The sequence below is a fragment of the Phoca vitulina genome, unplaced genomic scaffold (assembly GCF_004348235.1).
Source record: "Phoca vitulina isolate PV1807 unplaced genomic scaffold, GSC_HSeal_1.0 scaffold91, whole genome shotgun sequence".
Lineage (NCBI taxonomy): Eukaryota > Metazoa > Chordata > Mammalia > Carnivora > Phocidae > Phoca > Phoca vitulina.
The window spans coordinates 2934618-2959481 of record NW_022589794.1 but is presented as its reverse complement, the minus strand read 5'-3'; the positions used below and the strand labels follow the sequence as shown (position 1 = coordinate 2959481).

Here is a 24864-nt window from a genome sequence, read left to right as displayed (position 1 = left end):
AGCTATGCTCCCCACTGCAGTGCTTGGTCAGCACCACCTGCCAGCGTGCAGTGCAGGATTGCCGAGCGGGGTGTTTTCTGAGTACAGGTCAGTTCAAAGGGGAGACTCTGCCAGAACTCATTATGGTGGTAGGTCCATGTGAAGGGGCTTATGACCATCTCAACAGGTGCTGAAAAGGTAGGTGTTTGATAAAAATCAAAATATGCAAAACAAGCGAATAAAAACTACTAAACTAGGAGCAGAAGGATATTTCTTTAGGAATATTTTGCTTACACGAGGAACATAGCTCAGACCCATATTCACATGCCACAGATGGCAAGTAAGAGTTCTGTCCCGTTTACAGTCTGATAAACACTTTGAGAACATCGTTATGCCTTGATGGTGGTTGGTTCTTCATACTGCCTGCCCTTCTCACCGTGTCCTGAGTGCTGTCATCCTTCACAGCAACGTGTGTACCAGCATTTCATTAGCAGCCTCTCCTGATCAACATTTTGGTTGTTTCTCAATTTTTGTATTTTTTATTTTAAAAGATTCTATTTATTTGACAGAGAGAGAGAGAGAGATCACAAGTAGGCAGACAGGCAGAGGGAGAGGGAGAAGCAGGCTACCCGCTGAGCAGGGAGCCGGATGCGGGGCTCGATCCCAGGACGCTGGGATCATGACCTGAGCTGAAGGCAGACGCTTAACAGACTGAGCCACCCAGGCGCCGCAGTGCCTTGGTATAGTTTTGTGGACAAGTCCTTGAATGTCAAATTATTGGGTAAAGGTTTTATGTATTTGTTAGTTTGATACTTCTTGCACTCTGGATAGGCTGGACTGGTTTATACTCTAGTTAGCAGTCATGAGACTGCTAGTGTTGTCATCCTTGTGAGCATTAAAGTAACAAAAATTAGATTTTTGTCCTCTAATAGGTGAGAACAACAGTGTCACCTAGCAGTTCGCACCTTTTATGTGTTAGTGGTTTGTGTCTTTTTTTTTTTTTTTGAAGATTTATTTATTTTAGTGGGGGAGGGGCAGAGGGAGAGAGAGAATCTCTGGCAGACTCCCCACCGAGCTTTGGAGCCTGACGCAGGGCTGGGTCTCACGACTCTGAGATCACAGTCTGAGCTGAAACCACAAGTTGGACACTCAACCAACTGAGCCACCCAGACGCCCCATGTTTGCGTGTCTTTGTCAGTCTTTGCTCATTTTTCTGTTGGCTGTCTTTTTGCTACGTAGGTGCTATATACAGGAAATTACTCCCTTTTCATCTTTATTACAAATATTTTTTCCCTGTTTGACATATCTTTTAACTACTTCTCTGGCATATTTTTCACTGCACATCAGTTTTAAATATTTGTAGTCAAAATTTTCTATCTTTGCTGTTACTTCTTTGGGATTTATGTTATATTTCAAAAGGACCTCCCCATTTGAGGAGTATAAATAAGTTCCGTGTTTTCTTCTTATAGAAAAAGTATAAGATAGTATAAAAAGTATTTTAAATGTGTTTTTTTAATATTTAAATCTGCTCCGTTTGAAACGTGTTGGATGAGGGCGAGAGGTGGGAACTTGCACCTGTGTGGATAGCGGGTTGGTCCTCACACTGCTCATTCCCTCAGCAGTTGCGGCCCTGCCTTGTGTGGCTCCTTGAACATCTGCAAACCCACCTGTACTTGGACGGATTTCTGGGCTGTATTTGGTGTCATCTGCCTGTCTTCTGCTTTTCAGTTCTCAGTGGATCTAATTACTGTGGCTTCACAGTCTGTGTTAGTATCTGGACCAGCCAGTCTATCCATTGCCCTGCACCCCGACTCTTTTCCAGCTATTTTTGCTCATTTATACTTCCTGTCGCATCCCAGTATCATTTTGAGATGTTTCCCTTTCCCCACCTTGTCTCCTTGCCCCGTCGCGATTGCACTGATTTCGTGGAATAAGCATAGGATTGGCTATTTCTCTGTAAGAGAAAGTCATTTTGAAAAGGCAGCTGGGGGGTACCTGGGTGGCTCATTCGGTTAAGCGTCCAACTCCTGCTTTCAGCTCAGGTCATGATCTCGGGGTGGTGAGATGGAGCCCCGCGTCGGGCTCCACACTCAGTGCAGAGTCAGCTGGAGATTCTCTCTCTTTCTCCCCACCTCCCTCCACCCTCTCTGCCTCCCCCCTTGCTCACACGCGCACGCTCTCTCTCTCTCTCAAATAAAATCTTTACAAAATAGCAACAGGGAAGAGTGTCTGCTGTCACCCTCCATCTCCTTTAAGGCCCTTTGGGAAATTCTAGTTGACATAATAATATAAGAAAAAGAAGTAAGAGATACAAATACTGAAAAAGAGGAAAAATGTTATTTGCAGGTCTTGGTAATGCCTTGGAAAACAGAGCATCAACTGAAAAAATTATCATTTATTAAAATATTCTAAAATTATTAAAATAATGATTCAGAAAATTGTCAGTAAAATACAAATAGAAAAATCAATAGTTATCCTAATGACTAGTTATAAAAATAGTGGGAAAAGATAGTATTTATAACAATAAAATGATAAAATATCTAAGAATTAAATTAAAATGGCAATAGAAATGTTTTAGAATCGGGGAGCCTGGGTGGCTTAGTCAGTTAAGCGTTTGCCTTGGGCTCAGGTCATGATCTCAGGGTCCTGGGATCGAGCCCCACATCGGGCTCCCTGCTCAGTGGGGACTGTGCTTCTGTCTCTCTCTCTGCTTGTTGCTTCCTCTGCTTGTGCTCTCTCTCTCTCTGACATATAAATAAATAAAATCCTAAATAAAAAAAAAAGAAATTATTTAGAATTTAGATGAATCCTACATATTTTCCTTTGTTGAGAAATGCACAAGGAGGTATGAATAACTGGAAGCAGCTTGTTATCTCTAAATAGTTATAAATCTAAGGTCGTTGTAATTCAGCAGGGCTTTATTTAACTAGAACATTTCCTGGGCACCTGGTGGCTCAGTTGGTTGAGCGTCTGACTCTTAGTCTCAGCTCAAGTCATGATCTCAGGGTCATGAATTCGAGCCCTGTTTGGGGTCCACGCTGGGCATGAAGCCTACTTAAAAAAATAATAATAACTTAGGGAGGCCTGGGTGGCTCAGTTGGTTGAGCGTCTTCCTTCGGCTCAGGTCATGCTCCCAGGGTCCTGGTATTGAGTCCTGCATCGGGCTCCCTGCTCAGCCAGGAGTTTGCTTCTCCCTCTCCCTCTGCTGCTCCCCCTGCTTGTGCGTGCTCGCCCTCACTCTCTCCCTCCTTCCTTCCTTCCCTCCCTCCCTCTCTCTGACAGCTGAATAAACAAAATCTTTAAAAAATAATAACAACTTGAACATTTCAAGTCTGTCGAGAAGAGTGAGTGCAGGAGGACTGCCAGGAAAGCCTCATAAGAGCAGGGTCGTGAGGAGGGACTTGCTCTGGTAGAAGTTTTAAGATGATGCCAAGTCACAGTTATGAGAGGCATGTGCTGGACCCGTGACTAGGTGCGGAGCTGGTGTGTGAGGGTTTGCACAGGGAGGGTACTTGGTGCAGCCTTTCTGGGTGGCAGTATTTGAACGCTGCTTGTCACTTTTCAACATCATTTCTGTACTTTTCTTTCTCAGTCCAGTCAGCCTGCGGCTAGAACGAGACTATCTAGTACACTCGACCCGGAGCTCATGCTGAACCCAGAAGCCTTGCCCCGGGCCAGTGCTGTGGCCCTGACAAAGGAGTATTCCTTCCTGCGCACCAGTGTCCCTCGAGGCCCAAAGGTGGGCAGCTTAGGGCTCCTGACACATCCTAAGGGGAAAAAAAGTTCCAAATCAAGCAAAATTCGGTCTCTGGCTGATTACAAAACTGAAGACGAAGGTTCTGGGAGTTGTGGTGGAAACGTTCCGGCTGTAGACTCTGCCAGGGGCTCCCTGAAGCAGAACCGCAGCAGTGTGGCGTCCGTGGTGTCCGAGGTTAGCCTGTGTCCTGAGGCCGATGATCACCTGGAGAACGTGTCCCTGACGGGTGACAACACGTCTGAGGCCGATGGGAATGAGAGCGACAGCTCCTCCCACAGCAGCATGTCTACCCGCGGGACGTCTGGGCTTCTGGTGAACACCCTGGGCACTCGAGAAGCCTCCTACGTGGTCAACGGCCAGGAGGTTGCCGCGGGTGCGCTGGGCCAGTTCCCCTCCATCACGGATGTCCTCCAGGCCGCAGCAGCCGAGCACCAAGACCAGGGGCAGGAGGTCAATGGGGAGACGCGGAGTCGGACAGACAGCATCTGCAGCAGGTGGGTGCCGTCTGCAGATCGCCCCTCCGCTAGCGGAGCTGACAGCGCTGTTCTGCTCTCCTAATTATGTGTTTAGTCTTTAACATTTCATTTATACACAACTCTGTTGCCCTGTAAGAAATGGAATAGATCAGTAACCGTTTCCATTATTAAGATCCGCTGTTTTCCAGTATTTGTGCAGACGTGTCTCTAGGACTGCACGGGTGCTTCTCCGGGCTGACGTTTGACTGAAGGTGTTCCAGCTCCATGGGGGTGTGTTTATTGGTAGCATTTGTAAGAGCATTGATGCTTGATTTAAATCTTTTAACTTATTTAAAAAAACCGTGGGGGAGAGGAGCAGCGGTGTGAGGAGCCTGGAGACGCGGGGCAGGTGAGGAGGAGCGGTGCTGCGTCCTGCGACGTCAGGTGCCTGATGCTCCGTGCCCTTGTTCCCCAGTGTGTCCCTGGAAAGCTCTGCTGCCGAGACCCATGACGCCATGCTGCAGGCCCTTAAAGACAAGATGAGGCTTGAAGGGCAGCTGGAGGCGCTGTCTGCAGAGGCCAGTCAGGTAATGGACGCGCTCGGGTGGGCGAGTGGGCCGTGGCTGTGAAGGGTGTGCGACGCCTGCTGCTTGGGTGCGGTTGTGCACATGTCTCAAAGTGGAGCCCGGGCTCCTGTGTCCTCTCCCTTGGCTCCCTGAGCCTCAGGAAGAAGTGCGCTCGTTTCCCGTCTGACTGCGTGCCTCAGTTTTCCCCGTATCCCTGTCCTAGCTCTGCTGATAGATACCTACCTAACCGTCCTTTTGGTGGATTTCACTTTCCTGGCATGGTAAAATTGTTGTCTCTGTCCCTTTAATTCTCTTTGCCGTGGCTTTTGCTTTTCCTGATGAGAATTTTGCTGTATCTGTTTATTTCCATCCCTTAATTTTCAGTTTTCCTGTTGACAGTCAGGGTAAATCTGTTCAGTGGAAGCCAGCTCTGGGTTTGGTGTGGAGAGCAGGGACGCACATGGGTACAGAGGTGGTGTCGAGGCCACGCAGGTGTTCGAGTACCGGGCACAGGGGTGCGGCTCTGCCAGACGTGCCCCTCGTGTCTGATGTGGTTTTTTGCATGACGTGGTCCTGGGACGCAGACCGACCCCTCTGTGTACATAGACCTGTGTTGACTGAGGAGGTGGTTGCTGGGAATGAAGGTGAATTTTGGTGGCACATGACTTTCACTGTCTGTCCCTCATCAAATGCATTTTTGCTTCATCTGCACATTCAACCCCATGAATGATGTCGGAACCTTTGTTTGCTTTTATTTTACTGTACCTTCTTTTCCTCCTGGGATACTGATTGGCTCTTGAGTTGTGTGAATTGTGACGGATGTGATCCTTTCTGGCTTTGCTGTAAAAATCCAAGTTCTACTTACTGCAAAATCTCATTGCATTTGCTCAGTTAACTCGATTTTTTTGGGTATTTGTTCTTCTGTTTGTTGAATTTGATGTTTGTCTTTCTGATGTTGGTTTTCTTCTCGTGTGTTGATGTGCATTTGTCTGCCCATCTTTGCACTTTGGAATTCCTGTCCACACCCCTGATAGACTCATTTTTGGGTAGGCGGGAGATGCCGATGGCAGATGGGGCCTGTGCCCTTCACCTGTCGTCTCTTGGACGTTCTCTGCTGCCTTGGGCTAGGGCTTGTCAAGGCCCCACCCTCCCTCTCACCTCCTGTCTTATCCTACAGATAGCGTCCCTGTGGTGTCTTGTCTGTGCTGTGCCCCGTGGCCCTGGCCAGAGCCCCTCAGAGCCCTTCTTGTGTAGTAGGAGGTGGTCTCCCTGCAGGTGTGTTCCCAGATCTGAGTCCGACGGCGCTTGGTGTTGTGGGGTTCCCTCGGCACCCCTGGTAGTCTGTGTGTGTGCGCGTGCACCCTGGTGCACTTGTTTCTTGAACAGATGTGTTTTCCGACATCCTTGTGGGTGAGCAGGTGCCTGCACAGCTCGGGTGTTACTGTGCAGAGAGTAAGCAGACTCTGTGGTCACCCCTCTTGCCCCTTTGGCCTGTTTGGAGAACCTGCCTTCTTTTGGGAGAGCCATCCTGTTAGAACAGCTGGAAGCTTGGGAAACATGGTGCTTTCCCCTGTGTGTCTCACTCGTTCATTTTGGTGGCCCTCGTAATGCACAGGGTGCAAGTGGCTCATTTTCTGACAGTTTCTGATGGGGGGTCTTCCCAGGCACTTAAAGAGAAGGCAGAGCTGCAGGCGCAGCTCGCCGCTCTGAGCACAAGGCTGCAGGCACAGGTGGACCAGAGCCACAGCAGCCAGCAGAAGCAGGACTCCCTCAGTTCGGAGGTGGACACCTTGAAGCAGTCTTGCTGGGACCTGGAGCGAGCGATGACTGACCTGCAGAACATGCTGGAAGCCAAGAACGCCAGCCTGGCGTCATCCAACAGTGACCTGCAGGTGGCAGAGGAGCAGTACCAAAGACTCGTGGCCAAAGTGGAAGAGATGCAGAGAAACATCCTCAGTAAGGACAACACAGGTGAGCGCTCCCCAGCCAGGGGGGCGGTTTATCTCGTCTGCTCTGGGGACTGACCTGTTACATTAATATGCTGGGAGGCGTTGTATTCCCTGCTAATTTATGTACATGCTGTCCACTTCTCTAAAGTAAGTATTGTTTTTGGTTGAGTGCATGGAATTCTGTACAGTTTTGCACATGTAGCAAAGGGGAGAGGCTTAGGTCTTAGAAATGGACTTTGGACCTTTGGTAGTTGGTAATGTTTCCACTTATTCCGCCTTTAAAGCCTGCTTATTCCTCAGAATTGCAGGATCTATTTTAAAATATTTATTATTTGGGTGCCTGGGTGGCTCAGTCGGTTGAGAGGCTGCCTTCGGCTCAGGTCATGGTCCCAGGGTTCTGGGATTGAGCCCCACATCTGCTTCTCCCTCTGCCTCTGTCTGTCTCTCATGAATGGATGAATAAAATCTTTTAAAAAATTAAAAAATTTAAAAAAATATTATTTATTTTTAAAGATTTATTTATTTATTTATTTATTTATTATTTATTTATTTGAGAGAGAGCACTAGCAGGGGGAGAAGCAGACTCCCCACTGAGCAGGTGCCCTCTTATGGTTTAGCATCACCTCCTTTGCATCTTTATGCTTTTTAGGGTGGTTTTACTATTTAAAATGAACTCCAAACACTGTCGTGTGTTCTTAGTGCAAGAACTCTGTGGTGTGTTTTATGGAGAAAAGAACGTGTGTTAGGTGAGCTTTGTTCAGGCATGAGTTATGGTGCTGTTGGCTGTGAGTTCAGTGTTGATGAATCAACAATATAGATTAAATAAGGTGCCTTTACACATAAACACTCACGAAACAAGGTTGTGTATTGACCAGTGACCCCCTATTTCTCCCCCGGGAGCCATGGTTCAGCACCCTCAATTGCAGTGTGAATGAGAGTCGGCTGTGTTTCTCAGTCTCTGCTGAGAGCCTGGCTCTGCGTGGCGTGTCCCTGCAGAGCTGCCGGCTCTCCTGTGTGCAGCAGGTGCTCTGAGCTCTGCTTGCTTGCTTTCAGTGCATGACTTGCGACAACAGATGACGGCCCTGCAGAACCAGCTCCAGCAGGTGCAACTGGAGCGAGCAACTCTGAGCAGCAAGTTGAAGGCGTCCCAGGCCGAGATCTCATCTCTGCAGCATGTCCGTCAGTGGTACCAGCAGCAGCTGGCTCTGGCCCAGGAGGCCCGGGTCAGACTGCAGGGCGAGATGGCCCACATCCAGGTATGGCCCCTGATGTGTCTCGATGGAACAGTTGCCTTTTTCCTAAATTAATTTTTTTAAAGATTATTTATTTATTTATTTATTTGACAGAGAGGATAGGTAGGCAGAGCAGCGGGCAGAGGGAGAGGGAGAAGCAGGCTTCCCGTTGAGCAGGGAGCCGGATGCGGGGCTCGATCCCAGGACCCTGGGACCATGACCTGAGCTGAAGGCAGACGCTTAACTGACTGAGCCACCCAGGCGCCCCAAAAAGTCTTTCTATTTTTAGATTTTATGGATACAGTTTTGAAAATATGTTGCCCATTCATCTGGCCCACACCCCGTCCTGCAGAGCGAGCACTGGCCACGACCTCTGACGCCAGGAGTCTTCCAGCGTCTGCTTGCACATTTTTTTTTTTTTTAATATTTTATTTATTTATTTGACACAGAGAGACACAGCGAGAGAGGGAACCCAAAGAGGGGAGTGGGAGAGGGAGAAGCAGGCTTCCCGCTTAGCAGGGAGCCCGATGCAGGGCTCGATCCCAGGACCCTGGGATCATGACCTGAGCCGAAGGCAGACGCTTAACGACTGAGCCACCCAGGCGCCCCTGCTTGCACATTTTTAATTCTAAAATCCCCTCCCTGGAACTCCTGTGCCCAGAGCTGTGACAAGTCCCTCTGGGGGGGATGCCTGCCATTGTTTGAATCCAGCTCTCAACCCCATGTCTGCCTGGGTCTCAGGACTCTCGCCCCAGCTTCTGTGCCCTGGTCGCTGCCCTCCTGGGTCGTTTCTGACATGCGCGGAACACAGCATATGTCACCTTCCTGGTTGGAGCTTCGCTTTGCTCCAGCTGCTTGGGCACCAGGTCTTTCCTGCATGAACACTCTTGTTTCTCTCCATTTTGTTGGGGGTGCAGGCATGTCCACCTCTGATTCTGCACGAGGAGTGGGGGAGCATGTGACCGTCCAGGCCCACGGAGTAACACTGGGCCCTGCGCTTTTCCTCGAGGCCTCTCCCTCTGGGCCCATCATGCTCCAGAGGCGCTCGGGATGGTAGGCAAGTGGCTGAAATGCACTTTGCTCCACATCTTGGTGCTTTGGACTAATTAGATCGCGAGGATGCCGAATGGTGCCTCAGTCAGCCTCTCTCTTTTTTTTGAATTCAGCTATAGGTTTTGTTCTCTGTCTCTTTCTTTTTTCCTTTGGCCAGATTTCACACGCAAGTGCAGACTGGCCTATCTACCAGAGATAAAATATTACAGATTAATTAAAACTTTATTTCTTAAGTAGAAGATGTAAAATACTAACTCCACCAAATGCTTTTTTAAAAAAATAAACCTGAAGTCTACAAATACATGAAATAGAAATATTCTTAAATTTGTGTTACATATGTTTTAAGCCAAAGGACCATACGGGTAAGCATTTATTCTATTTACAACATACTTGGAAATCACTGTACAAGTTAATGCAACCTTGAAGCAACAGTGCATTTATATGAGGCATAAAATATTTAAAGAAGCTACATTTATGTGTCTTCACATAGACGGAAGTGGAGGGAGGGCCCTGGGCAGTGGAGTCTGGGAGCCATAACTGCTTTTCTCAGATACCTCTGGAGCCCAGGGTCAGCATTCCTGATTCGGGTGGTGAAGACCTTTCCTCCCTCTTTCCCTGGTAACATAGAATGTTGCCAGGCACATTTAAGAGGCAGGACAGAGCAGGGTCATCGTTTTTCTTTCATTGCCTTAGAACACAATCCCAGCAAATGGCGCCTCCTCCTGCCCTGGGTAGCTTCCATTTAGACCCCAAATTCACAACTTCTGGTCACATCTGGCATCTCAGAAGTCAAGAAGTGTTCAATTTAGATCTGGAAGTAATTGTGGGAAGTTCCAGTCCCAGACCCGTGTGCCTTCAGGCTTCTCTTTCCTGAGCTCCCTCTTGAGGCTGGCATGCTGTGCTGGGCACCTTCTGTGTGAGAGACGGTGGGTCAGAGGAGGCCTGACTGTCTGATGGCCGGGGGTCTGACCCCGGGCTGGATTGCTTCCTGGGAATGGCCAAGGTCAGCCTGGCAAGTATCTCAGACAGGCACTGGGAGGGCAGGGCATGACATGTGTCTGGTCATAGTTGGTCAGGTCATTTTTGGGGCAGATCCCAGTCCCTGCTGTCCCTGCAGCCAGATGAGGCCCCTCATCTTTGGGCTCACACATATACCTTCCCTGGGAACTTTTGTGTAGGTCTTGCTACAAAGTGCATAGCCTCGGGGGGATTGACCACTGACATCTGGGCTGCCAGCCTGCCCCTCTTAGGCACAAGCAACCCAGATGGCCCAGGTGACAGGAGGGTGGGCAGTGAGCCCTGTGTGGTGGGGTCCTGGGGAGCAGCTTTCCCTGGGGGCCATCGCTGGGTAGGGACCCTCACCGTCATGGCCTCAGGGATAGGCCAGTCTGCACTTGCGCGTGAAATCTGGCCATTTTCTACCTTGTGGAATTTCTCTCTGAAGGTTGGACAGATGACCCAGGCAGGCCTCCTGGAGCACCTGAAACTTGAGAACGTGTCCCTGTCCCACCAGCTGACGGAAACCCAGCACAGATCCATCAAGGAGAAGGAGCGCATTGCTGTCCAGCTCCAGGGCATTGAGGTGAAGGCTGTGCCGTCCCGGGACCACGGCTGTTGGTGTTTGTCTGGGGCTGGGGCTTTGTTTGTTTTGTCACTGGTCAAGGTTAAAGTTTACAAACACATGTACATAAACATTAACATTATATATACGTATATACATTCAAGTGTCTTTAAAATAATCTTTTGGACAAGTGGCAGTGATTTAAGGTTGGGGATTCCGACCCTGACATTCATCAGAAGCTCATATGTTTCTCTGATTTGAGCTGCTGGTGCCAGCTTGTCTTCCATGATGCACGTGGGCCCTGCGCTCGGCCGGTGGTAGGCAGGTGCCCGCATAGCAGGTGGGAGAGGCAGTCAGCTTGGTGGATCTCTGAAAGCCTTACAGTAACAAGCATTTTCTTGTCTCTGAGCTCTCAGCTTGTGTCCTCTTTAACCACCGGCAACTAACCACACGCCCGAGTTAGGACAGGACCAGTGCGTCTGCGGATTATTTCCAGGGTGGTGGGGCGCAGTAGCTTTGACCGGGTCTCCTTAGCTGGGAGACCCCGTATGATTTCTTACCCTCTCTGAGCCTTGTTCCCTTGTTTTATAAAATGAGGATGATAATAGGTACTCAACAGACAGGCTTGTCGGGAACTGAAAAGGAACAGTGCACAACATGTGGGCAGCGTGTGGTCTGAGTTGTGTGCCGAGGATGTGGAAAGTTGGCGTTCTGGGACTGTGGCTGTTCCCCTGTCTCCCGCTTCTCTGCACCCCTGTGTCCTCACGGGTGACGAGGGTGACGGAAGAGCATCATGGCACGGCAGACATCTGTTTCAGGGGCTCAGCACCAAAGAACTGAAAAAACTTTAAGTTATAAACTAATGTTTTTCCCTGAGAAGCATACCTAGGTATTGGATTTTATCTACATACTCACACCATAAAGAATGTGGTATTTGTCTCCCAGCCCTGCTCTGGTTTCCCATCCCCAACGCAAGGACACACTGCAACCTGTCCTTGCGTTAGAGGCAGCCGGGGAGGGGTCGCTCATCACTTTATCCCATTTCTTAAAGCGCGTTGTCTGCTTGCTTCTCCCCTCGGCCAGGCCCGAGGGCCAGCAGAGAGAACCGTGGGCAGAGGAATAGGTGGGGTGACCTGTCTTTTGGGCAGCAGGAGATCACCAGCCTTGGGCCCCTGTGGCCCTTGGCTCCTCTGTGTGCAGGTCGAGGACAGGACAGTGATGTGGATGAGGTTTTCCCACTCAGACTGCTGTGGTCTTCAGGTTATCCTGCTTTTTAAAAAACACCGTTTTCTGTCCTTAGGCCGACATGTTGGACCAGGAAGCTGCCTTTGTGCAGATTCAAGAGGCAAAGACGATGGTGGAGGAGGACCTGCAGCGGAGGCTGGAGGAGTTTGAAGATGAGAAGGAGCAGCTGCAGAAGATGGCGGCCTCGGCTGCATCCCTGGAACAGCAGTTGGAGCAGGCAAGCACCCCGTGGCCTCGTGTGGCTGCCCTGGTGCCACACACGGCCGTACTCGCCTGGCTGGCCTCACTGTGTGCATCTGTGCTGCGGTGTCTGTTGAATTCGTTACGGTGTCACATCCACAGTCCGGCTGCAGTTGCAGACCTGGCCGGGTGTTGACTTCTGCTGGTATTCTTCCACACCAGAACTTTCCATACGGAACGCTGACCCCAAAGCGTCTGTCCAGGTGATCTAAGCCCTGAGCGCACACTCTTGGAGCAGGGCAGTCACAGTGAATCAAGCTCCTGTTTTCCAGGTGAATTTGACTTTGCAACAGCGAGACCAGCAGCTTGCGGTGTTACAGCACGAGCACCTCGACCTGCTGAGGCAGCTCACCTCGACACAGGAGACACTGCAGGCCCGGGAGCAGTCCCTTGGCGACCTGCAGATGCGCTATGACGAGCTGCATGCCAGGCTGGAGGAGCTGCAGGGGGAGGCCGCCTCCAGGGACGACGCCATCCGCTTCCTGCAGAATGAGAAGATTGTCTTGGAGGTGGCTCTGCAGGCGGCCAGGAGCGGCAGGGAGGAGCTGGACAGAGGAGCCAAGCGATTGGAAGAGGGCACCGAGGAGACATCACAGGTTTTAGAGCGGTTGAGGCAAGAGTTAGCCGTGAAGTCCAGCCAGGTAATGCACTTCGCTGCCATTCTGTGATGAGTGGAAACCACACGTGTAAGGCCCGGTGCTGGCTGTTGGCTCCTGTTTGAGCACCTTGTTTTGTAAACATGGAAGACCGCTTCTAGGGCAGGGCCCAGGGCTCGGAAGGCGGGGTGGGGGGGTGGACGGGGACCCACACCAGCAAGCTGTGTGCTTCCCGGTAGCTGCTGGGTGTGTAGATGCTGAGGGCTGGGAAACCGAGTCATGTTTGGTGCGTTGAAAGTAATCTACCAGGGAGCACCTGGGTGGCTCAGTCAGTTAAGTGTCTGACTCTTGACTTTGGCTTGGGTCATGATCTCAGGGTCATGGGATTGAGCCCCACATCGAGCTCCACACTTACTGTGGAGTCTGCTTGTCTCTCTCCCTCTGCTGTGCCCCCGCCCCCCACTCCACCCCTGCTCAAGTGCACGTGCTCTCTCTCTCTCTCTCTCGCTCTTTCTCAAATAAATAAATAAATCTTTGAAAGAAAGAAAGAAATCCACCAAGAAACTCCAGTTTCTGTCCAGATGACGTGGAGCTCAGATGTGGGGAAAGTTGTGTGGAACTTTTGGTTTTTCCCTGCTGCATGCCCGTAGTGGGGCCCGCTGTACACGTGGCAGGACGGTGGTGTGTCCGTGGGTGAGGGCGGGAGACACGGGAGGGTCCAGGCATGTATGGACATGAGCAGCACGGCACTCCTGGGAGCCGTTACGCTAACAGCGTGATGTGACCTGACGTAGGCAAACGTTAACAAACACAGGACGAGGAAGGTGCGGGGTGTGCAGGCAGTGGAGTTCGCCCTCCCTGAGCATCAAGGACGAGGAAATCGGTGGCAGGTTTCCTTCTGGGAAGTAAAGTACAGGGGGCCTGTGTTTCCTCTGCAAACACTGCCCTGGGCCCAGTTGCTTCTCAGACAGGACACGAAAGCAAGTCGAGAAGCAGAGGGTGCGTAGTTTAGGGGGATTGCGGGGACCTTCTGGACGAGGCTGAATTTGGTCTTACTGTTGGCTCAGTAAGAGGGATGCCAGCTGACGCCTGAGAAATGCAGACGTGGGGTCTGGGGCGCTCTGTCACACTGGAGTCTTGCCTGTGTTGTTGTGCGGTCTCTGGAGGTTACAATGTTGACTGAGATGATGATCCTACAAACAGAGGGAGGCGGGAATGGGGGCTGGCCTCCCTGTCTCCCTGGGAGCAGAGCGGCCTCAGTGAGGTCTGCGCGCGCGTGTCCTTTGTAGGTGGAGCACCTACAGCAAGAGGCCGCCACCCTGAAAAAGCAGACACAGAAAATAAAGGAGCAGTTTCTTCAACAAAAGGTAAAAACGTGTTGTTGGTTTTCTTTATACGCAGCAAGTGTGTGAAAAAAATCACGTGTGGTTTAATCATTTCTCTAGAACAAAAATGGTCAAGAGGAAAGCAATGTTTAGACCCCCTCAGTTGTTTTGTTTTGTTTTTTTTTAAAGGCACCGATCCTTAGCTGTGCTCTCACCCCTGCTATTTTAAGGTCTCAAGTCAGGATGCAATTTCAGAATAGGGTTGGCATCTGTGATGCGATCTTGGCCTTTTGTCACGTCAGAGAGCGCATGCCGGGCTATGACACAGACTGACTTCTGTTAACATGTCTTTGAAAAATTAGACCCTGATCTAGTGTTGAAGTAAGTCCTGGCCCATGCAAAGGGTGGGGGCTCACATTTTATGTGAGCGAAGCTGGTGTTGGCTGTTGGAGGAATGAATGCGAAGTGTTGCTAGCACCAGGGTTTTGAGAAAGGCCGACCCAAGGGAGAGCTAGAAGTGGTTCTGGATTTTGTTGCTGGGACGCAAGCCGGGGGAGGACCCAGCAGAAGCCTGGCAGTGCGGCTGAGGGGAGAGCACTCGCCAGGTGACACGTGTGCGCAGCACCCAGACGTGTTCAGGTGCGTAAGGTGATGCTGCGCCTCGGTGGAGGGTGTCCTGGGGTTGGTGGAATATGTTATTCGTAGTCTGAAACACGTCCTGCCGCGGATTGGTGGTGAGCATTTTTGTTGAAGGAGACTGCACCTCGTGCTGGCTGCAGCCTCTGGCTTGTTGGGCAGGTGATGGTGGAGGCCTACCGGCGGGACGCCACCTCCAAGGACCAGCTCATTGGTGAGCTGAAGGCCACGAAGAAGAGGCTTGACTCAGAGCTGAAGGAGTTGAGGCAAGAGTTAATTAAACTTCAAGGGGAGAAGAAGTCTGTGGAGGTAGAGCACGTGCGCTTGCAGAAGGAAGTGTCCCATGTCCATCAGCAGATGGCCGACCTCGAAGGGCTTCTCCAGTCGGTGCAGAAGGAGCGCAACGAGATGGAGACGCACTTGCAGGTCTGGGGTGCATTTGACTTTGAGGTTCTGCCAAACATGCCCAGGGGTTTCTTGTGCAGGGTGGAGGGCAGGACCGCCTGGAACAGGTCCGTCCTGGAGCTCCTGTCCTGGAAGGACGGGCAGACGGACAGGTTCCCCCCTGGAGGCAGCACGGGGCTGGAGGCCGTCAGCCGTTCATAGTTCACCCCAGCGGGTGCTGGGAGGGGCCTGGGGGGCTCTGGGAGGGGTGGTCCCTCGGGGACTGTGGGCAGAGCCACAACCAAAGGCTGACCTGGGCGTTCCCTCCAGCACTCTGGACCGCTCTCAAGTGATCGCCTATAAAAGAGCAAACCTCTGTCAGGGTCCTCTCCAGAGCCCTTGTCCTTGAGGGTGACCCTGAACCGGCACCGTTGAGCCACGAGGAGCCTGGTCCTGAGAAGCAGGCTGCAGAGGGAGGACTTTGCTTTCCTCACTTTGTCTTTTCTTCCCTTCTTCTGAAGTCTTTGCAGTTTGATAAAGAGCAGATGGTGGCTCTTACAGAGGCCAACGAGGTGCTCAAGAAGCAAATTGAAGAGCTACAGCAAGAAGCCACCAAGTAAGTGGACCCGAGGCTTGTGCAGGCAGAAGGGGTGAGCGCGGGCGGCCTTGAGCTCTGTGGGGGACACGCAGCAGCCGAGGGCCAGGGGACTCTGAACACACTGTCAGTTGAGCCCTTGCTAAGGAGAGGGGACACAGGATGTACTTCTAGGCAGCCAGGGAAGTCGGATTCCAAAGTTAAGGCTGGAGAGGGGGTCCCGGCATGGTTTGGTGGCTGCCCGTGGTTAATAGGCACTCCCCCTGTGTGCGTGCTCCATGCCAGGTGAGTGCAGCAGCGCCTGCCCCTCCCAGTTCCCCCAGCAGGGCTGACTGCGTGTGTATCCCTCTTGCTATGTGTATGCACGGCAGGTAGCCTTTTGGGGCCTTTAACCCCCATGGCATGTCTTGTGTCCTGCGTTCCTTTACTTTCGTCAGCTGGAGATTACTTGTGAGCTGCGTTTTTGAGATTATTATTGCTATTCAAGAAGAGCCCTGGAAGCGTTTGGAAGGACAGCAGTATTCTCTGATTTTCACGAGATCATTTAAGCGGCTCTGAGAGGGGAGCAGGGCAGAAGTAGGTGCAGTGCTGGCTCTGTGAGGGCAGCCGACACCAACCCCACGTGCCGGCTCTGGGCGGAGCGGCAGTTAGCCGGCGTGGGGCTGGGGGTGGGCAAGGACGAGCCTTGCCTTGGTGCTGGTGCCAGGACATCTTGTTGGAAGTGAGTTCAGACTCCTCTGTCCTGCCTGCCACACCCTAGGGCCATCACAGAGCAGAAGCAGAGGATGAAGCGGCTGGGCTCAGACCTGAGCAGCGCTCAGAAGGAGATGAAGACCAAGCACAAGGCCTATGAGAATGCGGTGGGCATCCTTAGCCGCCGCCTGCAGGAGGCCCTTGCAGCCAAGGAGTCGGCAGACGCAGAGCTGAGCCAGCTGAGAGCCCAGGTGGCCGGCGGTAGCCGTGACCTCCCTCTGCACGTGGGTAACCCGTCTGCTCTCGGCCAGGCTGCCAGTGGTGCAGACTCAGTCCTGGGGACTCGAGGTGTTACAAACGTTCGAGAGTCTGGAGACGCGGGGCAGAACTAGCGCGTAGGCAGCCTTTCTGTAAAGTATTGTGTGCTAGCGACGTGACCAGGGACTTGAACACTGCGCAGACGTTCTCTCAATTCACCCCTGCTCGCCTGCGCGCCGTCGCCTCCTCCCTCAGCCTCCCTGCCCACTCCTGTCCTTCTCCACACCCCCTCCGTGTCTGGGGAGGGATTTCCTGAGTGCCCGTGTGGGAGGCTCAGGGGGAAGTATTTGGAAAGTCCAGGAAAACTTTTTGGAGGAAAGAATCTTTGAAGTGGTCTTGAATAACAGGAGGCGTTGGAGTCCGGGGGGCACATCTCAGCAGAGGAGTGCTGTGCATCTCGAGGGCACGGTGGGCCCCGGGGGGGGTGGGCTGGTGTGAGATGGAGGGCTGACTGGTGGCTCGGGCAGCGTGAGACCTCACTCTTCTCTGGTGGGACACTGACGGGCGGTGGCTGAGCACAGCTGAGGCTGTGTCCGGGAGACCACGTGGGCTCTCCTGCCGTAGCTGAGATGGCCGGGCCACGTGAAGGCTGCAGAGCGGCCAGTGGGACAGGCCACTGACGGCTTGTGGTCACTCAGGAGGGGAAGCTGTGAGCCGGCGGGGCAGGCCGGGGCCAGCGGAGGGAGCAGCACCCAGTGTCCAGCTTGAGGGTGGTTGCAGCGGGCTCTGCTGACAGGAATCAATCGGGGGAGGCAGTCGGTGTGGGCCAGAGTGGGCCGGGAGTGGCTGTAAACACTCAGACTCGAAGGAAGAGGGACCCTGCACGTGGTGAGGGGCATGGGCTCTGCTCTTCCTGCTGTTACATCATGAGGCAGAAGCCTTTTGCTCTGCATTATTTTTTAGGATAAATGGGTGGATGTCCTCCTGGAGGAGGATGGAGGATGGGCCCTGGGCTTACAGGGCGTTTTTATTCGTGTGATGGAGGCTGCCGGAGCCCCCCGAGTGTCCCTGAGTCCTTGGTGCCCCACACCCTGCCGGCTTTGGCCAGCATCGAGTTTTACCCGACTGCATTGATTTGCTTTTTGTTTATTCCTACCCAACATTTCATTTGTGTTTAGCAGTAGTGTTTCTTACTAAATGAAGTTTGTCTTGATCTTCTCTCCATGTAAGAATTTATTAGTGGGAAGCCATCATGGCACGTTTTCTTACCAAATTAGGTAAACTTAATACTTCTTTTACCTAATTACTTTATAAAATAGCAGGAGGGGGAAATTTTATTAAGTTGCAATTTCCCTTCAACCTAGAAATGTTTCTCTGCTTCTTTTTTGATTCTTTGGCTTCCCCGGTGTCAGGGATCGACTGTAAATGCCCCGGGGAGCCTGTTGCCCCCCCCCCCCCCCCCCCCGGGCACTGCAGCCTCAGAGCCAGAGTCCTGGTTTGGTCTGTGCTTCACCACTTGTAAAATGGGGCCTTCGGCAGGCTACTCACCTTCCTGATCCTCAGTAAAATGAGGCCAAAATGGAGTAAACAGTAGAACCTCCTTGGTCAGAATGGCTCCGTGAAGAAACGCACACGAAGTGATCGGAGTAGTGGCTGCACCACCCAGCAAGCATGAGCGTGAGCACACACGTGGGGTGTTAGTTCTACCGCACCTGGTACAGCTTGCTTGCCACAGACAGTAATTCATCGTTCTTAGTTGTGAGCCAGAGTTGTTCTGTATTTTCAAAGCATTTAACTCGGGGGAGGGAAGTACGGTAGGACCGCAGCGCCTGTCGAGCATGGTCAGCAGGCTCACGCGGTGGGTGCGATGCAGCCCTGCAGGGAGGGAGGTGAGTGCCTGTCACATGCCGTATTGAAACCCATGACCAAATCCACTTTCCCGTCCTGGCTGTTAGGAGAGAATCCAGGCTCTGGAGGCAGAACTGCAGGCTGTTGGCCACAGCAAGACGATGCTGGAGAAGGAGCTCCAGGAGATTATCACACTGACCAGCCAGGAGCTGGAGGAGTACCGGGAGAAGGTGCTGGAGCTGGAGGACGAGGTAGGCCGAGCTTCGTCCTCACACAGCTGGACGAGCCTCACTGTCCCCGTGCAGCTCAGGTGCAGAGAGAAAGGCTCCTGGAGAGGCAGAACTTGGCCTGTAGCTCAGCCCGCACTGTGCTTCTGTGCGCCGTCTGACCGTTTGTCTGGGTCCCTCTCACCGCCCCCCCCCCTTATTGAGGCTCCCCACACGCTCTCTTGAGCACCCCTCTGGTGTGGTGGTTGTCAGAGTGTTAGGATTAAGATGTCCCCAGTAAGAACACTCTGGTTGCAAATAATGAGAAAACCTGTTCTTTAAAATAACTTCACGTAACTCTCGGGCCCAGAGAGGCTGTGGCTTCAGACGATGCTACGCGTGGCAGTTGGTGATGTCACCAAGGGCTCTCCACGGGGTCCCAGGCTCCCCAGGAGAGAGCTGGGGTGTGCTGCATCTGCTGCAGTCCTGGGGTGGTCTGTTGGAGCTTCTTGGTGCAGTTGTTCTGTTTCCGGTGTGGGGGAGCTTAGCTCCATTAGCCAGAACAGGTAATTATGTAACTTCACAGTGGTTTTGATCTGTTTCAGCTTCAAGAATCCAGAGGCTTTAGGAGGAAGATAAAGCGCCTTGAGGAGTTGAATAAGAAGTTGGCCCTTGAGTTAGAGCATGAGCGAGGGAAGCTTACAGGCCTGGGGCAGTCCAACGCAGCTCTGCGGGAACACAATAGCATCTTAGAAACAGCTTTGGCCAAGAGGGAGGCAGACCTGGTTCAGCTGAACCTCCAGGTACTCAGACCCTTTGCCGGAGGCAGGGGACTCGCTTCAGGATAGGTGGCTCTCAGTCTGGCACATGTCGCCTCACGCAGCTGTCCCAGCCGCCCGCAAGCAGAGTGCTGCCCCGTCACAGAGACTCAGAACAGGGAAGATCTGGTGACATATGAAGCCCACCTTGCAGCTCTGGGGGGTGGGGCAGAGCTGGGAGCTCCTAATGCTCCCCCTTACCGAGGTGTGGAGGCACTGTGCTCCGCCCGTTAGCTTCCTGGTGGGTAGGGGACTCCCTGCTCAAGCTGGTCCCACTGTTCATAAGAGGCTCTTCCCTGTGTGATGCAGAGCTGGGATTTGAACCTTGGTGGGGCTCTCTCTCCGGACCCTGTTCTCGGCTCCGGCTCTGCAGCCTCTCTGGGGCTTGGGGAGGAGGCCTGGCACTTCAGAGCCATCTTCGAGGGGCAGTCAGCGGCCAAATCCAGCCCCCGTCTCAAATTATCCAGCCATTAGAGAGCTTATAAACTTTTATTTGTCACTGGTTCCCACCCTTGCCATATCTGGTGGCCTCATCCATCTGCGTTACCTGCCTCACCAGGGAAGTATTTGTGTTTCGAAGCCCCGATTACAGGTAACCTTTGGGTCCTTGCTCTGTGCTTGAATACGGCCATATGACTTTACTGCCATCTCAGACTTCATGTTCTCCAGAGATGGAATTCTCCCTCCTTCGCTACCTTGTGCGCTTGTCGGTAATGCATCGTGTTGTTGTGTGCCACCATCCTGCCAGGTTCCCCGCGTGGCACTGGGGCCCCACAGGCCTTCGAAATCTGAGTCCTTCCTCACTCACTGCTCCGGTGATGTGCCATAGGTGCAGGCAGTCTTGCAGCGGAAAGAGGAGGAGGACCGCCAGACGAAGCAGCTCGTCCACACCTTACAGGCTGCGCTGGAGCGAGAAAAGGCCACAGTGCACAGCCTCAAGGAACAGGTGTGTGACCAGCTTCCCACTGGTTCTAAATTGCAACTTCAGAGCCTGTCGGAATGCAGTTTTTCTAAAAACTGAGTATGTGCACGCTTGACACCTCACTTCCCTTCCAGCAATTTATTGTACGGATATCTTTGCTGATGTGTTCTGAGAACGATGTCATCACAGCCTTGGTGACAGTGAGCAGCTGGAGGGGGCCCTGATGTCCATCCGTAGGAGAGTGGACTTGGATTAACCCAGATGCAGTCATATGGGCCTAAGATGCACGCACAGAGCCGTGTAGAGACGTATTTGCTGGAGAACAATGTCGCACACGTAGTGTTGAGTTAAAAAAGCAAACTGCAGAACAATAGATGACCCCATTAGTGTTAAAAGAGCAATGGAGAAAGAAGGTTGCATGCACTCTTTGCCGTTTCCTGGCTGGCTCCTTTCCATGCTCAGGTGTTCACCAGTGCATCAGGTCAGTCTTCCAGCAGAGAGGCCTGTCCCACTGCCCCTGTGAGCTGGAATAGACCTCAGCTCCTGTTTCCCACCATGGTGCCGTGTCTGTTACTCCTCATCAAAACATAAGCTTCATGGCTTGAGGGCCGTGACTCATTTACCCTCATGTCCCCAGTGCCTGGCACCGAAGAGATGTTCAGAATGTGTTTGCTGTGTGCAAGGGTGCATGTCACATCCTTTAAAAATGTTTCCGTGATGATATAACAGGTAGAAAGAAAGAAATCGTTCTTCATTTTTTTGGGTGAGACAGTAAAATATTCTTTTAAGATAGTACAGTTTTAAGATCTGTTAAGAACATGTTACTGTGGGGACACCTGGGTGGCTCAGTCGGTTGAGCATCTGCCTTTGGCTCAGGTTCTGGGATCGAGTCCCATGTTGGGCTCTGTGCTCAGTGGGGAGCCTGCTTGGGATTCTCTCTCCCTCTGCCCCTTCCCCCCACATGCGTGCATGCGCACTCTCTCTCAAAAGAAGAATTTGTCACCATGAACAGACCCCCGTTTGCCTTGTCTGGTTGGTTTTTATACCTTGCGTGGAGTTGAGCTGAGTCAACTACCCTCCCTACTTTTCTACCCCCCAATTCCTATCTTTTGCTCACTTACTAATTTTATTCTCCCTTTAATGAAGTTGAATTTTATTCTCCCTTTTATTCTCCCTTTATTCTCTAGTCAGCAGGACTGACAGAGCTAGACTCCGCCGACTGACACTTTCAGTTCCTTCATTCCCTGTCTGCTTGGAAAGGGATATTTTTTTTCTTTTTTTTAAAGATTTTATTTATTTATTTGACGGAGAGAGAGACAGGAGAGAGGGAACACAAGCAGGGGGAGTGGGAGAGGGAGAAGCAGGCTTCCCGCTGAGCAGGGAGCCCGATGCGGGGCTTGATTCCAGGACCCTGGGATCATGACCTGAGCCGAAGGCAGACGCTTAACAACTGAGCCACCCAGGCTCCCGGGATATTTATTTTTTCTAAGTATGATATTAAACAGTACACAGAGATATAGTTAGAGCAATTTCATAGTGTAAGGAAATTTGTGAATAGAAGTGCTGGGGAAAATGATGGATATGTGACCTTGGCTTCTTTTTTTTTTTTCTTTTTAAGGGCAGTAACTGTGAACTGTCCTCATTTATGTCTCTAAATGCATTTCATGAAATTGTCTGGACTGTTTGAACAGTACATGCTAGTAGTAAAAAGTAAAAAAAAAAAAAGTCATAAAGATTGAGGTACAGATCATCTTTAATTTGTACCTGGTGATAAACCACTGTAAACATCTTCTGTTGGAGTTTTGTTTCCTTATTTATAAGAGTTTTTTCTATATTTGACTGTCGTATATTATAAATATTTTTATTAAACTTTTATTTTTTTTTAAAGATTTTATTTATTTATTTGACAGACGCAAGCAGGGGGAGCAGCAGGCAGAGGCAGAGGGAGAAGCAGACTCCTTGCCAAGCAGGGAGCCCGATGTGGGGCTCGATCCCAGGACCCTGGGATCATGACCTGAGCCGAAGGCAGACGCTTAACTGACTGAGCCACCTAGGCGCCCTTTATTAAACTTGTAAAAAATGAAGTCCCTGCTTGTGCAGTTAGATAAGAAAACCGAGTTACTGGAAAGGAAACTGGAAGATTTTGTTATATTCTGAGAATTTGCTGGTCTCAGAAACCTTGAGAGAAACTATCGTTCGTCATGAAAAGACTACTGTGTCGTAAATGGATAGTAATCAGTAGCTTTACTGCAGTTACTTGGTGTGATGTTCCTCCCCAAAAACATGAACTAGGACTGGATTTAACAAGAAATAGACATATACTTGAGGAGGACAATCGAAACTATTTAGACCAAGGAAACCTTGCATGCATTTGTTGGTTCAGCAGATCCTGGTGGCCGCTGTATGTTGCCTGCCTGCGTGTGTTAGGGCTTCAGTCCTCTGGGAGCTTGAGAAGCTTTGGAAGAAGCAACTGCAGGAGCAGCTGGCACGCGGGTGGGGTGGGCGGTAGCTCTCTTCACAGACATCACACGAAGGGCGTGTTCTGTGTGGTTCTTGCCTCTGTCCTTGGTGACGCGGGTTTCTGTTGTTGTAGGTCGCTGCTGCCAAGGCGGAAGCAGGACATAACCGCCGCCACTTCAAGGCTGCCACCTTGGAGCTGAGTGAGGTGAAGAAGGAACTGCAGGCCAAGGAGCAGCTGGTGCAGAAGCTGCAGGCTGAGGCCGAGGGTCTCCAGTGAGTGCCAGGCGGGCAGAGGGCTGGGTCAGTGCCACGGCCGGGGACGGACGGGCAGGAGCGCCACCACGTCTTCTGGTTAGGACCTTCAGCATGTTCAGGTCACCTGGGTTTTAGCAAATCTCTGAGCACTCTGGAGGCAAATCTAAGAAGGAGAATGTATCCGATCCCTGTCTTAGGAAGCCTGCAGCTCAACTCTGAAATTTCCGGCCTGACATGGCTGTCCCCACTCCACAGCTGAGGGTCCTTCACCAGGAACAGAGAGCCCTGTGTGAGGGGCGCGTGTCCCGAGGGCTGTGCCCCACCACCGAGGTTCACTGCAGCCTCCAATTAGGGCAGCCTTGAGTTGAGCACATGCAGGGGTGCGTGTTGGGAGCTTTTCTCCCATTGTAATCCATAAAATGGGCTAGCAAAATGTTCTTCCCGGGGCTTTTGTGAGGATTCGTCATGACAGAGCACTACAGAGCTCCTAGAACAGTCCCCGCCCAGAGTGAGCAGTGTGTGAGTTTCTGTCACCCCTGATGGATAATGTTCAACCGAGCACACTTTGTGGTAGGGTTAGGGTGCTGTGATTTCATGCTTCCTTGTTTTTACGCTAGGATTCAAGAGGGGAAACATTCCCAGGAAATAGCACAGTTCCAGGAGAAGCTGGAGGAGGCCCGGACCCAGCTCCAACTCCTGCAGAAGCAGCTAGACGAGCAGCTGAGCAAACAGCCTATAGGGAACCAAGAGGTGACCTGCCTGGGAGGCTTTGCATTTCCACTTAGCGGGACTGACAGAACTAGACTCTGCTGATTGACACATCAGTTCCTTCATTCATTCCCTGTCTGCTTGGAAAGGGATATTTATTTTTTCTAAGTGTGATATTAAACAGTACATAGATACATAGTTAGAGCAATTTTGTAGTGTAAGAAAGCCACTTTAAAATTCTTTTGGTCATGTGAGTTTCTCTCTCCTCTAGATGGAAAATCTCAAATGGGAGGTGGAGCAGAAAGAAAGAGAAGTCCAGTCCTTGAGGCAGCAGCTGAACTTGACCGAGCAGCAGAGTAAGAAGGAACTGGATGGAATACAGCAGTTATCACAGGTATGTGCTGTGTAAAGGCCCTGGGGCAGAAAGTCAGAGACCGCACCTCACAAGGTGCTAAGTGCATGACGTGAGTTACCCCAAACCGAATGCTTCCACCAAACCATTTTGCAGACATTATCCGTTTCAGAAAGAAGGCCAGGTCACACAGCTGAAGGAGACCAAGCCCTAGCGCTACGTACGCCCTGGGCTGAGCTCTGTGAAATGTACCAGGAATGGGATCTGACGCAGCCCAGTCAATGAGGCAGTACATGTGAAAGGTTCACCAGTCTGTGATGCACTTTTCCACAAAGAAACCTGTGGGCAGGCTTGACCACTTGCACAAAGGATCAGAGAGAGAGAGCTCTCGCCAGGATTCCTACTTGTGGATGGCTGGCTTGAGTAACGGGATTGATTTATATTCTTTCTTCCTAATGGTGAGGCTTATTCCAGTAGCTGACCTTGGAATGAATTTATGTATGTATGTATGTATGTATAGATTTTATTTATTTATTTGACAGAGAGACAGCGAGAGAGGGAACACAAGCAGGGGGAGTGGGAGAGGGAGAAGCAGGCTTCCCGCTGAGCAGGGAGCCCGATGCGGGGCTTGATCCCAGGACCCTGAGATCATGACCTGAGCTGAAGGCAGCCGCTTAACTGACTGAGCCACCCAGGTGCCCCTGACCTTGGAATTTAAATGGACTCTTGGGATCCATTATAGACAGTGGACACGGGAATATTGCTGGTTCC

The 24864-nt window shown here is 51.5% G+C and overlaps 1 protein-coding gene across 7 annotated transcripts in view; it reads left to right on the top strand.

Annotated features, from left to right (window-relative positions):
• Positions 1 to 24864, top strand: part of GOLGA3 (golgin A3) — a 43314-nt gene that overhangs the window by 12834 nt on the left and 5616 nt on the right. For 6 of the 7 annotated variants that reach the window (XM_032396325.1, XM_032396324.1, XM_032396320.1 and 3 more), the window contains 17 exons: positions 3572 to 4230; positions 4667 to 4778; positions 6422 to 6728; positions 7760 to 7962; positions 10436 to 10573; positions 11853 to 12014; positions 12310 to 12678; positions 13923 to 14000; positions 14757 to 15020; positions 15500 to 15594; positions 16334 to 16550; positions 18480 to 18623; positions 19184 to 19381; positions 20226 to 20342; positions 22912 to 23051; positions 23651 to 23783; positions 24013 to 24135. In XM_032396325.1, the coding sequence (XP_032252216.1) occupies positions 3572 to 4230; positions 4667 to 4778; positions 6422 to 6728; positions 7760 to 7962; positions 10436 to 10573; positions 11853 to 12014; positions 12310 to 12678; positions 13923 to 14000; positions 14757 to 15020; positions 15500 to 15594; positions 16334 to 16550; positions 18480 to 18623; positions 19184 to 19381; positions 20226 to 20342; positions 22912 to 23051; positions 23651 to 23783; positions 24013 to 24135 (3459 nt within the window). Of the gene's footprint in view, positions 1 to 3571; positions 4231 to 4666; positions 4779 to 6421; positions 6729 to 7759; positions 7963 to 10435; positions 10574 to 11852; positions 12015 to 12309; positions 12679 to 13922; positions 14001 to 14756; positions 15021 to 15499; positions 15595 to 16333; positions 16551 to 18479; positions 18624 to 19183; positions 19382 to 20225; positions 20343 to 22911; positions 23052 to 23650; positions 23784 to 24012; positions 24587 to 24864 lie in introns of those variants that run through there. The other variant, XM_032396326.1, reaches the window with a different exon arrangement.